This window comes from Salmo salar, chromosome 01 (assembly GCF_965601325.2).
Source record: "Salmo salar chromosome 01, fSalSal1, whole genome shotgun sequence".
NCBI lineage: Eukaryota > Metazoa > Chordata > Actinopteri > Salmoniformes > Salmonidae > Salmo > Salmo salar.
In genome coordinates, this window is record NC_138291.1 from 51,515,057 (window position 1) to 51,530,247 (window position 15,191).

Consider the following 15,191-nt stretch of genomic DNA (forward strand, 5'->3'; position numbering starts at 1 on the left):
TCATCACATTCCCAGTGGGTCAGAAGTTTACATACACTCAATTAGTATTTGGTAGCATTGCCTTTAAATTGTTTAACTTGGGTCAGTCTTCCCTGTGGCTCAGTTGGTAGAGCATGGTGTTTGCAATGCCAGCATGGTGTGTGCAACGCCAGGGTTGTGGGTTCGATTCCCACAGGGGGCCAGTACAAAAAGAATGCATGAAATGTATGCATTCACTACTGTAAGTCGCTCTGGATAAGAGAATCTGCTAAATGACTAAAATGTAAATGTCAAATGTCTCGGGTAGCCTTCCACAAGCTTCCCACAATAAGTTGGGTGAATTTTGGCCCATTCCTCCTGACAGAGCTGGTGTAACTGAGTCAGGTTTGTAGGCCTCCTTGCTTGCACACGCTTTTTCAGTTCTGCCCACAAATTTTCTATAGAATTGAGGTCAGGGCTTTGTGATGGCCTCTCCAATACCTTGACTTTGTTGTCCTAAAGCCATTTCGCCACAACTTTGGAAGTATGCCTGGGGTCATTGTCCATTTGGAAGACCCATTTGTGACCAAGCTTTAACTCCCTGACTGATGTCTTGAGATGTTGCTTCGATATATCCACATAATTTCCCCTCATGATGCCATCTATTTTGTGAAGTGCACCAGTCCCTCCTGCACAAAGCACATCCACAACATGATGCTGCCACCCCCGTGCTTAACGGTTGGGATGGTGTTCTTTGGCTTGCAAGCCTCCCCCTTTGTCCCCATGTGCAGTTGCAAACCGTAGTCTGGCTTTTTTATGGGGGTTTTGGAGCAGTGGCTTCTTCCTTGCTGAGCGGCCTTTTAGGTTATGTTGATATAGGACTCATTTTACTGTGGATATAGATACTTTTGTACCTGTTTCCTCCAGCATCTTCACAAGGTCCCTTGCTGTTCTGGGATTGATTTGCAATTTTCTCACCAAAGTACGTTCATCTCTAGGAGACAGAACGCGTCTCCTTCCTGAGCTGTATGACAGCTGTGTGGTCCCATGGTGTTTATACTTGCGTACTATTGTTTGTACAGATGAACGTGGTACCTTCAGGCGTTTGGAAATTGCTCCCAAGGATGAATCAGACTTGTGGAGGTCTACTATTTTTTTTTTTTTCTGGGATCTTGGCTGATTTCTTTTGATTTTCCCATGATGTCAAGCAAAGAGTCCAAAGGTAGGCCTTGAAATACATCCACAGGTACACCTCCAATTGACTCAAATTATGTCAATTAACCTATCAGAAGCTAAAGCCATGATATCATTTTCTGGAATTGTCCAAGCTGTTTAAAGGCACAATCAATTTAGTGTATGTAAACTTCTGACCCACCGGAATTGCGATACAGTAAAATTATAAGTGAAAAATGACTTGTCATGCACAAAGTGAATGTCCTAACCGACTTGCCAAAACTGTAGTTTGTTAACAAGAAATTTGTGGAGTGGTTGAAAAACGAGTTTTAATGACTCCAACCTAAGTGTATGTAAACGTACGACTATATATATACATACATACGTACGTACGTACGTACGTACGTGTATATTTATACATTTGTGTGTGTTTATATATTTGTGTGTGTGCCACCCTGTTAGTCTACCAGTGGTGTCAATTCGTTTTTGGGGGTATCTGTACTTTACTATTTATATTTTTTACAGCTTTTACTCCACTACATTCCTAATGAAAATAATTTACGTTTTACTCCTTGACACCCAAAAGTACTCATTACATTTTGAATGCTTAGCAGGACAGGAAAATTGTCTAATTCCCGCACTTATCAAGAGAACATCCCTGGTCATCCCTACTGCCTCTGATCTGTCAGACTCACTAAACACAAATGCTTAGTTTGTGAATTTTGTCTGTGTTGAACTGTGCCCCTGGCTATCCGTATATAAATTAATTAATTGTGTTGTCTGGTTTGCTTAATATAAGAAATGTTAAATGATTTATACTTTTACTTTTGATACTTAAGTACATTTAAAACCAAATACTTTTACTCAAGTAGTATTTTACTGGGTGACTTGTACTTTTCTTGTGTGTATCATTTTCTTTTAAGGTATCTTACTTTTACTCAAGTTTGAAAATTAGGTACTTTTTTTCACCACTGCAGTCTACTAGTCTTATTTCACATTAACTTTATCCCAGTATGACCGAGTCCATGTTAACCCTATGTTAATGATTTTCTTTTCCCCTCCGTGCTGTATGTGTTTAGTGCTGGAGGGCCCTGGTTGATAACTGACATGAGGAGAGGAGAGACCATCTTTGACATCGACCCTCATTTACAAGTAAGGCTTTGATTAATTACACTGTTTTCATTCAAACAGCTTCACCTACTGGTTCAGTCCCCACAATGTGTGGGTCTTTGCTAGTGTTAATGTATGTTGGCTAGTGTTGATGTTTGCGTGTGTGTGCTCATCCTAAGCCGGAGCGTGTGGACCAGGGTATAGAGACAGAGGGCTCCAACCTGAGCGGCGTTAGCGCAAAGTGTGTGTGGGACGACCTCAGCCGACCACCCGAGGATGAAGAGGACAGCCGCTCCATCTGTATAGGATCTCAGCCACGAAGACTGTCGGAAAAAGGTGACACACACACGCACCTAACCTACAGTGCCTTCAGAATGTATTCACACCTTGACTTTTTCCACGTTTTGTTGTTACAGCCTGAATTTAAAATGGATTCAATTGAGATTGTCACATAAACCAAAATGTCAGTGGAATTAGGTTTTTAGACATTTTTACAAATGATTTAAAACCTGAAATGTCTTGAGTCAATAAGCATTCAATCCCTTTGTTATGCCAAGCCTAAATAAGTTCAGGAGTAAAACTTTGCTTAACAAGTCACATAATAAGTTACATGGACTCACTCTGCGTTCAATAATTTTGAATGACTACCTCATCTCTGTATCCCACACATATAATTATTTGTAACACAGATATAATTTTAAACACAGATTCAACCACAGACCAGGAAGGTTTTCCTATATATATATATATATATATATATATATATATATATATATATATATATATATATATATATATATACGTTATATACACGTTGATATACGTTATATATATACGTTGAATATCACTATGAGCATGGTGTTAGTAATTACACTTTCGATGGTGTATCAATACACGCAGTCACTTACAAAGATTCAGGTGTCCTTCCAACTCCTATATCTTGAAATACACAATGTAGAGGATGATAGGACTAAAAAATAGAGTACTAATGGGCAATAGGGAATTGTAAATAGGAGTTGGGTTCCAGTTCAACATCTGTGTAGAATTTGTGGAATGTCACTCCTGAACTCAGAGCTACGTACTGTACATTGACTCTGGAGCAGGATACTGGTTATTTGGCCATTGGTACTGCAAGGACCTCTGATTGGTCAACCCCAGGCTAGGGTGGGGGGTGGTAAATGGCATCGTGTTCCTTTGTTCGGTGGAGAAAAGCTGAGGACGGGAGACTGAACATCTACCTCCCAACATAACATCTTGATTTGTACTTCTCAAATAAACCTATTTTTCTCCCCCTGATTTGCTTTGGAGTTTGTGTTATTGAAGAATAAAATCAATTGGTAACACTCCTAATGTTTGGGGCAAATCCAATACAGCACATTACGGAGTAACACTCCATATTTTCAAGCATAGTGTTTGCTGCATCATGTTATGGCTATGCTTGTAATCGTTAAGGCCTGGGGAGATTTTCAGGATAAAAAAGAAACTGAATGGAGCTAAGCACAGACAAAATCCTAAAGGAAAACCTGGTTCAGTCTGCTTTCTGACCCTGGGACATAAATTCTCCTTCCAGCAGGACAATAACCTGAAACACAAGGGCTTATATACACTGGAGTTGCTTACCAAAACGACATTGAATGTTCCTGAGTGGCTTAGTTACAGTTTTGGACTTAAATCGGCATGAAAATTTACGGCAAGACTTAAATGGCTTTCTAGCAATGATCAACAACCAACTTGACAGAGCGTTAAGAATTTTCAAATATTTTTCCATCCAGATTTTCACATCTCTTAGTCTTTCTGGGTAAGTCCAACACGACTAGGTGATTCTAACATGTTGGGTTCTGAAAATATGAAATATACTTATGTCACTGAGGGAGAGAGGGGAATGTGAATACTTTATGTAAATTATGTATTTCTGTATTTCATTTTCAATACATTTCAAAACATTTCTAAACATGTTTTCACTTTCATTATGGCGTATTGTGTAGATGTCTAAAGGAAATCAGGCTGGAACACAACAAAATGTGAAATATGTCAAGGAGTATGACTACTTTCTGAAGGCACAAGACACTTCTAATGGGCTCTCATGGATCTGACATGCATTGTGTTCAATAGCCACCAAATGTAAGAAAACAGATTGAAATAGGGCTGGACTTGTCCGATTTTAGAACCGCTCCTATTTGTTTTCTGTTGCAATTTTTTTTAAATTGTGCCTTATTGAACACTACCAAGATTAGGGTAAGTGAAGTCTTGAGTGGTTTTGTGTCCTAATGTTATTGTATGTCCCAAAACTAACCCAATGGTTTGTCCCCTGCAGATACAGAGCAGATCAGAGAAGCCCTGAGAAAAGGATTGGAGTTCAACACTAAAGCGACACTACCCCCTATCAACTCACAGAGACAAGGACATGACAGGCCTCAGTGAGTACATGCACACACAGTTAAGCTTTCTTTCCTCACTTTCCCACTCCAAACTTTTATTCTGAGTCAGCATTGAGATATGCACTCTTGTTTTTAGTTTTTTTCCTCTCAAGCAGTGATGTCACACCAACAGCTTTCACTTCCTTATTTTTAAGGTTCTCTAGAGTAGACTCGCCATATATACCCCTCCCTTTAACCCATCCAGAGCCATGAGACCCCACTGAGTACAAAGTACTGGGACATTGAACACATGATAGGTGTATGATATTGTATGTGGTACAATTCTTCCCCTGGTTTCTCCATAGACAATGGGCCATTTGCAGAGCCAGCTGTATCACAGGTAAGAGAAACATGAGAGATGAGGGGCAAGGTTGTTACAAACCATAGCAAACTCTTGCACACACTTTATAGGGAGATACAGACCACCACCAGACTTTATGTTTCCCCTGTACCTAAGTTGTCATTTGAATATCTCTCTTTCTCTAGGAGTCGTAAGGACAGTCTGGAGAGTGAGAGTTCAGCGGCCATCGTTCCTCACGAGCTAGTTCGTACCAGACAACTGGAAAGTGTTCATCTGAAATTCAACCAGGAGTCAGGAACACTGCTGCCCCTCTGTCTCAGGTGCGCACACACACTAGAGTTGGGGATGATTATGGGTCTTCCCACATACATACATTAAATAAAACAAGACTAGGGTCATCTGACAGAGCCGTTTGTATGTGAAAGGGGGATAGATGGGGAGCTGAGAGAGACAGATGGTAAGAAGAAGCAGGTTCTCCAACCCAGCAGACATTTTCCATAAAGTATGTATTCAGTGATGTTTAATGATTGTTGTACTGGTCGTATTCTGTGCTTAGGGGTCGTTTGCTCCATGGTAGACACTTCACCTATAAGAGTATAAATGGAGACACAGCCATCACCTTCGTATCCACCGGAGTAGAGGGGGCCTTTGCTACTGAGGAACACCCGTACGCCGCACATGGACCCTGGCTACAGGTACACACACCCTGGCTCCTGGTACACACACAAACTGCTTCAAGTGCATACTTGCTGCATGTGCTTACTGCATGTTCTTATGTTACCATATCTCCTCAGATATTGCTGACTGAGGAGTTTGTTGAACAGATGCTTGGAGATCTATCGGAGCTCAACACTCGAGAGGAGGTGATTGGAAACACCTTTTACAATTCTTTACAGGGGTAATATCAAGAATGTGGCTGTAGATCTGAGTTCTCTGGAACAGTCTTCCCGACAGCTAATGGTTCGAAACTCCTGCGCATGTGGGATTCTCTACTTTACACAATCTCTGCTCTGCTCATTTGGCTACCCAAAGAACAGGCTACTCTGGTAAATTTCAGTGATGAATGGAGAAAGGTGCTCATGTAATAAAGTTAGATCAAAACTGAATCCATATCTGCAAGATCAGGTAATGGCAGTGTTCTACAGAACTGAATATAATGGCATGTAACATTACTGTGAGACAAAAAACACCACCTAATTTCTTATGATGATTATGCGAATGGTCGCGTTTCTTTCATGGCCAGAACTCAACAGCGCACACCACTAGGCAGAATATGTGCTTTGATTGCTTTGATGTAAAATCCCATAGCGAATGATAATGAGCGCATGCAAACATTTTATATCGTCTCTGACATAAACTATTTGTAGGACAGACATCCCAGCTCATAAAGTTATACAAGTAACTAAAAAATGCTACTCACAATTTGCTGCACACACAACAGCAAGGCTCTTGATCCAGAAGGGATTCTCTGCTGTTACCTAGAGGGGCATGATTGCAAGAAGCTAACCACTTAGCACAACTGCAGAGCACTGAGCACATTTTAGACTTAATAATTAAGATGTCCAACTGGCAACATTTAGTTGTGAATTCTGTACTGTAATTAGATCAGTGTGTGCTGCACAACAGTGATTAACCAACAAGGCTCCGGTCTCGTTGTTGTCTGCTTGTAAACAAACAACCATGTGATTAGGGACTACTGGTAAGCTTCATAATGTGCCAGGTGAAATGAATAACGTGATCTGCTTTATTGCCTAACGTATTGCACAAGTTGACTGTAGGTTTTTACATAGCTAAAAATATTCAAGTGTATAAAATAAATTAACTTCCAAGAAATGTACTGAACAAAAATATTAACGCAACATACAACCATTTAAATGTTTTTCCTGACTTACAGTTCATAAATGAAGTTGATTGAAATAAATTCCTTAAGCCCTAATCTATGGATTTTATATGACCGGGCAGGAGTGCAGCCATGGGTGGACCAGGGAGGGTATAGGCCCTCCCATTTAGGGGAGCCAGGCCCAGCCAATCAGAATTAGTTTTTCAAGACAAAAGGGCATTATTACAGACAGAAGTACTCCTCAGTTTCATCAGCTGTCCGGGTGGCTGGTTTCAGATCATCCTGCAGGTAAAGAAGCCAGATGTGGAGGTCCTGGCTGGCGTGGTTACACATGGTCTGCGGTTGAGGCCAGTGGACGTACTGACAAATTTTCGAAAACGACGTTGGAGGCGGCTATGGTAGCGATGTACATTCTATTCTCTGGCAACGGCTCTGGTGGACGTACCTGCAGTCAGCATGCCAATTCCACGCTCCTTCAAAACTTGAGATATCTGTGGTGTTTGTGTGGCCAAACTGCACAGTGCTGTGGCCAAACTGCACAGTGCTGTGGCCAAACTGCACAGTGCTGTGGCCAAACTGCACAGTGCTGTGGCCAAACTGCACAGTGCTGTGGCCAAACTGCACAGTGCTGTGGCCAAACTGCTGTATAATCAGTTTCTTGATATTCCACCTATCAGGTGGATGGATTATGGATTGGATTGAAGGAGAAATGTTCACTGACAAGGATGTAAACAAATTTGTGCAAAAAATAAGAAAATTCATCTTTTTGTGAGCATGGGAAAATTCTGCGATCTTTTATTTCAGCTCATGAAACATGGGAACAATACTTTACATTTTGCATTTATATTTTGGTTCATTATAGTTTTAACGGTATTGATGGGATTAAAATGTATTTAATAGTATTTTTTTTGCCAACGATCTACACAAAAGTACTGTGTCAAATTGGATGAAAAATTCGACAATTTCTTAAAGATTAATGGGGGAAAAAACTAATATTCACTATGACAAAGTATGTGGACACGTGCTCGTCGAACATATCATTCCAAAATCATGGGCATTAATATAGAGTTGGGTCCCTCTCCTGCTGTAGCAGCCTTCAATCTTCTGGGAAGGCTTTCCACCTGAAGTTGGAACATTGCTGCTGGGACTTTCAATCATGAGCAGTGCCCCGCTGAAAGTGACTGAGCTCTTCAGTAAGGCCATTCTACTGCCAATGTTTGACAATGGAGATTGTATGGCTGTGTGCTCGATTTATTATTATTTATTTTTTTATACACCGGTCAGCAACTGGTGTGGCTGAAATAGCCGAATCCACTAATTTGAAGGGGTGTCCACATACTTTTGTATATATATAGTGTACCTTTATTTAGATTCACCCCCTTAAACACATTTGTTTAAGTCTTCTTGGGTAAGCCGCTAAGAGCTTTGCATATGTGGATTGTGAAATATTTGCCTAATATTATTTTCAAAATTCTTCAGGATGCATGTTTTGGAATATTTGTATTTATATTTTAATAATTTTCACTCTCATTTAGTTCATTAATGGTTGAGTCACAGCCATTGTAACAGCTACGGTGTTCAATCACCAATGGCCTTATGGTGACATCCCAGAACAGTTTCCTTCCTGTCTTGAGGCTCAGTTCAGAATCTTTGATTCTGGGTGGTTAAATACATCATCCTCAGCATAATTGTTAACTTGACCATGCTTAAAGAGAAAAGCTCCCTGGTCTTTGTAGTTGAATATTTGCTTGAAAGTCAATACTTGACTGAGGGACCTTACATACAGTGCATTCAGAAAGTATTCAAACCCCTTGACTTTTTCCACATTTTTTTTACATTACAGCCTTATTCTAAAATGTATTAAATAGTTTTTCCCTCAACACACACTACCTCATGACAAAGCAAAAACGGGTTTTTACAGAGTGTTTTTTTATAAAAATAAAACAAACAAACAAAAATCACATTTACCTAGCTTTTCAGACCCTTTAATCAGTATTTTGTTGAAGAACCTTTTGGCGGTGATTACAGCCTCATGTCTTCTTGGGTATGATGCTACAAGCTTGGCCCACTTGTATTTGGGGAGTTTCTCCCATTCTCTGTAGATTCTGTCAGATTGGATGGGGAACGTTGCTGAACAGCTCTTTTCATGTCGCTCCATAGATGTTAATTGGGTTCAAGACTGGACTCTGGCTGGGCCACTCAAGGACATTCAGAGACTTGTCCCGAAGCCAATCCTGCGTTGTCTTGGCTGTGTACTTAGGGTTGTTGTCCTACTGAAAGGTGAACCTTCGCCCCAGTCTGAGGTCCTGAGCTCTCTGGAGCAGGTTTTCATCAAGGATCTCTCTGTACTTTGCTCTGTTCATCTTTCCCTCCATCCTGACTAGTCTCCCAGTCCCTGCCACTGAAAAACATCGCCACCACCATGCTTCACCGTAGGGATGGTGCCAGGTTTCCTCCAGATGTGACGCTTGGCATTCAGGCCAAAGAGTTAAATCTTGGTTTCATCAGACCCGAAAATCTTGTTTCTCCATGGTCTGGGAGTCCTTTAGGTGCCTTTTGGCTAACTCCAACCGTGCTGTCATGTGCTTATTACTGAGGAGTGGCTTCCATCTGGCCACTCTACCATAAAGGCCAGATTGGTGGATTGCTGCAGATATTGTTGTCCTTCTGGAAGGTTCGCCCATCTCCACAGTGACCATCGGATTCTTTGTCACCTCACTGACCAAGGCCCTTCTCCCCCGATTGCTCAGTTTGGCTGGGCGGAAAGCTTTAGGAAGAGTCTTGGTGGTTCCAGACTTCTTGCATATAAGAATGATGGAGGCCACTGTGTTCTTGGGGACTTTCAATGCTGCAGAAATGTTTTTGTACCCTTCCCCAGATCTGTGCCTGGACACAATCCTGTCTCGGAGCTCTACGGACAATTCCTTTGACCTCATGGCTTGGTTTCTGCTCTGACATGCACTGTCAACTGTGGGAGCTTGTATAGACAGGTGTGTGCCTTTACAAATCATGTCCCATCAATTGAATTTACCACCGCTGGACTCCAAATAGTTTGTAGACACATCTCAAAGATGATCAATGGAAACAGGATGCACCTGAGCTCACTTTTGGGTCTCATAGCAAAGGGTTTGAATACTTGTATGAATATACACTGCTCAAAAAAATAAAGGGAACACTTGAACAACACGATGTAACTCCAAGTCAATCACACTTCTGTGAAATCAAACTGTCCACTTAGGAAGCAACACTGATTGACAATACATTTCACATGCTGTTGTGCAAATGGAATAGACAACAGGTGGAAATTATAGGCAATTAGCAAGACACACCCAGTAAAGGAGTGGTTCTGCAGGTGGGGACCACAGACCACTTCTCAGTTCCTATGCTTCCTGGCTGATGTTTTGGTCACTTTTGAATGCTGGCGGTGCTTTCACTCTAGTGGTAGCATGAGACGGAGTCTACAACCCACACAAGTGGCTGAGGTAGTGCAGCTCATCCAGGATGGCACATCAATGCGAGCTGTGGCAAGAAGGTTTGCTGTGTCTGTCAGCGTAGTGTCCAGAGCATGGAGGCGCTACCAGGAGACAGGCCAGTACATCAGGAGACGTGGAGGAGGCCGTAGGAGGGCAACAACCCAGCAGCAGGACCGCTACCTCCGCCTTTGTGCAAGGAGGAGTAGGAGAAGCACTGCCAGAGCCCTGCAAAATGACCTCCAGCAGGCCACAAATGTGCATGTGTCTGCTCAAACGGTCAGAAACAGACTCCATGAGGGTGGTATGAGGGCCCGACGTCCACAGCTGGGGGTTGTGCTTACAGCCCAACACCGTGCAGGACGTTTGGCATTTGCCAGAGAACACCAAGATTGGCAAATTCGCCACTGGCGCCCTGTGCTCTTCACAGATGAAAGCAGGTTCAAACTGAGCACGTGACAGATGTGACAGAGTCTGGAGACGCCGTGGAGAACGTTCTGCTGCCTGCAACATCCTCCAGCATGACCGGTTTGGCGGTGGGTCAGTCATGGTGTGGGGTGGCATTTCTTTGGGGGGCCGCACAGCCCTCCATGTGCTCGCCAGAGGTAGCCTGACTGCCATTAGGTACCAAGATGAGATCCTCAGACCCCTTGTGAGACCATATGCTGGTGCGGTTGGCCCTGGGTTCCTCCTAAATGCAAGACGATGCTAGACCTCATGTGGCTGGAGTGTGTCAGCAGTTCCTGCAAGAGGAAGGCATTGATGCTATGGACTGGCCCGCCCGTTCCCCAGACCTGAATCCAATTGAGCACATCTGGGACATCATGTCTCGCTCCATCCACCAACGTCACGTTGCACCACAGACTGTCCAGGAGTTGGCGGATGCTTTAGTCTAGGTCTGGGAGGAGATCCCTCAGGAGACCATCCGCCACCTCATCAGGAGCATGCCCAGGCGTTGTAGGGAGGTCATACAGGCACATGGAGGCCACACACACTACTGAGCCTCATGTTGACTTGTTTTAAGGACATTACATCAAAGTTGGATCAGCCTGTAGTGTGGTTTTCCACTTTAATTTTGAGTGTGACTCCAAATCCAGACCTCCATGGGTTGATAAATTGGATTTCCATTGATTATTTTTGTGTGATTTTGTTGTCAGCACATTCAACTATGTAAAGAAAAAGGTATTTAATAAGATTATTTCTTTCATTCAGATCTAGGATGTTGTTTAAGTGTTCCCTTTATTTTTTTGAGCAGTATATTTTTGTTTTTAATACATTTGCAAACATTTCTGAAACTGTTTTTGTTATCATTATGGGGTGTTGTGAGTAGATTGAGGAATTTGTATTTAATCTATTTTAGAATAAGTTGTCTGAATACTTTCCGAATGTTACATATGGAAGGGGTAGTAATTCAAAAATCATGTCAACCCCTATTTTTTCCACACAGAGCGAGTCTTATTTATGATTTGTTAAGCCACATTTACTCCTGAACTAATTCAGGCTTGCCTAAACAAATGGGATGAATACTAATTCCACAACTAATTTTCTTTTCACTTTGACATTATGGAATATTTTGTTTTAGATCAGTGACATACTTATGATACCAACCAACTTGAGAAGATCTAAATGCATATTCACATGAAACTGATTCAGATCAAATGGTCGGTATGCAGATGCTGCATGGACATTTCACCGGTAAAACTTGAAGAATTATCATTCACGACAGTTACAAATGTAAAGGGAGGGTGACCACAAATGTGGGCATAAAGAGGTAAAGAAACGCATGCGCAGATCTTTGGCTCAGAGGAACGCTTCCAGGGGCAGAATGGGGAGGTTACCAACGGATCCTTGGCCTATAAAGAAGCTTTTAGGTAATCCTGTAATATTACATTTGCAAAATTCCCCCCAAAATCCTAGATTTTTCAGAAGTCCTGGTGGGAGGATTCCTAGAAAAAACAGGGAATGGAAAAACCTGGTAAAGTTTCCAGAATGTTTTAACTACATATTCTGTATCTGTCAATAAATGTTTTTCTCCTGTTTGATTCCTCCTTCCAGACCAAGTTACCGAAGGAGTACAGCTGGCCAGAAAAGAAACTGAAGATCTCGGTCCTGCCTGACTCTGTGTTTGACAGCCCTCTGCAGTAAGACTTGGACCCACTCCTCTCTTCAGAATACTCTGGACCTGTTCACCCAGACTTTAAATGGTCATGTTCAGTAGGTCACATCGTTGCAAAGCGTTTCCCAACAGAAAGCCCTACTCTGTTCCATGGGCTCTGGTCTGCCTTCTATCCCCAAAGTGAGAACACCTTACCTCCACCTGATCTCTTTGTCACATCTGCCTTTGACTTGACTGTTACTGCCTTCTGCGAGCTACCAATTTCTACTGCGTTTTTCTAACCTTGTAGAAACGCCTGGAGATGTTCCGGAAACCTGTTTTTCCACATAGCTGCCTTGCTAGATTATACATAGTCGCCATGTCTTGTGAATGGGTAACATTTCTAGTTAGGATATGACATCCCACTAGACTCATTAAGTTTGTAGCACAGGCAAAAATGCAGGGTCAGTTGATTTAGTTCAAGGATTCTGTTTTTTGGTTTTCTAGGGCCACATTCAATTTTAAGTGTTCTCTTAAAAGGCCTATGCGTTTATTTTTTGTTTAAGTGCTGGACGTTCGCTTAATGTGTTTTAAAGTGTATCTATGGTCAAGCCAAAGGTGCTACCAGTTTCCCATGAGGTTTGTATCGGACCAGATGTTGTGGTATTTAGACAACTGAACCTTATTCAGTGCCAACCTCTGCAAATCTGAAATGGTGCCTTCTTCCCTATATAGTTTTCTTTTGGCCAGAGCCTTATGAGGGGTATATAGGGCAGGGGTCTTCAAACGGGTCTACAGCATGCAGGCACTGCAGGGGCTGTTCATTTTACATTTTTGTTTATTCCAATGTTTTTGTGAATATCCATGTACCGGGAAAGTGCCGATGGCTGTAAGCTTTCTTAACATGGACATAATGTTTTGCAGAAATGTGTTGGCCTATTAGCTATTAAGGTAATCCCAATGTTAGTTTACACTTCCTCTTCAAATTATAACTGGGGAGGTCAAATTAATATCTCCCAGATCAAATATTTTTTTATATTTTCACCTCTCCTTGCTTTTTATACACATTATCATTTTTTGCTAACATATGATGGGGTCTCTGGGTCGACGGATTGCCTGGGCGGGGGTCCCTTGGGAAAAAGTTTGAAGACCCTTGGCATATGGTGTAATTTGGAATACAGACAATCAAACCACATGATCCTCTCATTCTATTGTGTCCTGTCAAATCTTTATGCCACTGTGCCAATTTTTTGTGTATGTTCTGTTTTACTGTTAATTTTTGAAATATCTCTGAAGCTCTACAATGACTGTTAACTACTATTAGAGGAAATATTGTGTTTGTAAGAGTTTAAAGGCCTGTCAGAGTGAAATGTTGGAAAGTGTTTCAGAGAACTCCCCATGTGTCCACAAATAAAGTTAGTCTGACATTTTCACTGAAGAACAGCTACTGTATTGTGTTTCCTGTCCCTAGTTGGATCAGATTTCCTGTCCCTAGTTGGATTTGTTGATAGAACTGATGTCAGTGCCTGTGTTTTTAGCCACTAGAACTTGTCAGAGCCTAGGTCCATGCCACATTATTTATCACCACTTTCTTCACAGAAACTCATTCTTCCCTTCACTGTCACAATACGTGTCAACTGTTGCGTGAATATATTCATGTTTTGCTATGGTAGAAACAGAACCAGAGTCAGTCTACCATGGCCTTGAAGTGTATTGTATCGACTGTCAACTGCTCCTGTATTTTAATATACATCAGTTTCAATCAAGGTCCTCCCAGATATCTGTTATGCCATAACTGCATTCCATAGCTAGTTAGTCAAGAACAGGAGCTGACTCCTTTTTCTATACAGTGATGACCTCCAGTTCACGTGTATTCTACCATGTCTTTTTTTTATTCCGATTGTTAGTTTTTTTGTGGTCTTTATAATACTGTTTATTGTTATTTTTTTGATGAATGAAGGAATCACTAAACCGCCTGTTAATGTAATCACAAGTGCATTAAACAGAAATCGACATTCACGTCAGTGGTTTTTGGTCTGATGGTCTATACTAGTGTAAGTACATTAAATGTGTATGTATAATGAATTCATTTCGGTATATTGAATATTTAGCTATTTCATAATTTCCTTTGTAGTATTCTCAGTTTAGGTAGGTCTGATGCATGCATTCGCGGTGTACCACGGAACAAAGACTAAAGATGAAAGATGACTTTTGATATGATTTTTTTCCCCATCTGAGAATCTTGGATGAGTTGTTTTTGTCACCGTCCATTTCCCTCGACTCCTTACCGTGTCAGACACGTCACGTTATCGGACTGGAAGCGCTGCCACAAAATCGAACGAACAGCCTAAATTATTGCAGAGATGGGACTAGAATAAAGCGCCGAGCAAACACAGTCGAAGGACATGGACACCTATGCTTTCTCTGCGGTGAAACCGTTTGACGTTTTCTGCTTTCCTGGACTAAGGCTTTATTTGTCGATAAAGAGATGGTAAATGCATAGTAACGTTGATTTTTTTTTTATTCTTAAAGGCAAGCAAGGCTGGCGATAACGAGGACAAACGGTGTCGCGTTTTAAAACCAAATTAAATGGATTCTATGCGAATTAGGTATAAATAAATACAAATCTTGACATATTGTAACAATTTTAGGAAAGCTGATACAGTGTTAGGTTTAGTGTGTAAATTTGTAACTGTTTGGCAGTCATATTTTTGTTACAACGTATTCTTGTTTGATTGACTTAACTTTCTTGGAAGGGAATTCATGAATATATTTGCGGTCACATTTTTGCTCCCCATGTCTGCAAAGAGCTTTTACGATTCATACT

At 41.5% G+C, this 15,191-nt stretch overlaps 1 protein-coding gene across 3 annotated transcripts in view; it reads left to right on the forward strand.

Annotated features, from left to right (window-relative positions):
• Positions 1-14,383, forward strand: part of LOC106604342 (suppressor of fused homolog) — a 31,152-nt gene extending 16,769 nt beyond the window's left edge. For 2 of the 3 annotated variants that reach the window (XM_014198897.3, XM_014198903.3), the window contains 7 exons: positions 2,211-2,283; positions 2,421-2,577; positions 4,556-4,658; positions 5,145-5,279; positions 5,516-5,654; positions 5,754-5,822; positions 7,076-7,572. In XM_014198897.3, coding sequence (XP_014054372.3) covers positions 2,211-2,283; positions 2,421-2,577; positions 4,556-4,658; positions 5,145-5,279; positions 5,516-5,654; positions 5,754-5,822; positions 7,076-7,201 — 802 coding nt within the window. In that variant the 3' untranslated portion in view covers positions 7,202-7,572. Of the gene's footprint in view, positions 1-2,210; positions 2,284-2,420; positions 2,578-4,555; positions 4,659-5,144; positions 5,280-5,515; positions 5,655-5,753; positions 5,823-7,075; positions 7,573-12,324 lie in introns of those variants that run through there. The other variant, XM_045718843.2, reaches the window with a different exon arrangement.
• The last annotated feature ends 808 nt before the right edge of the window (positions 14,384-15,191 follow it).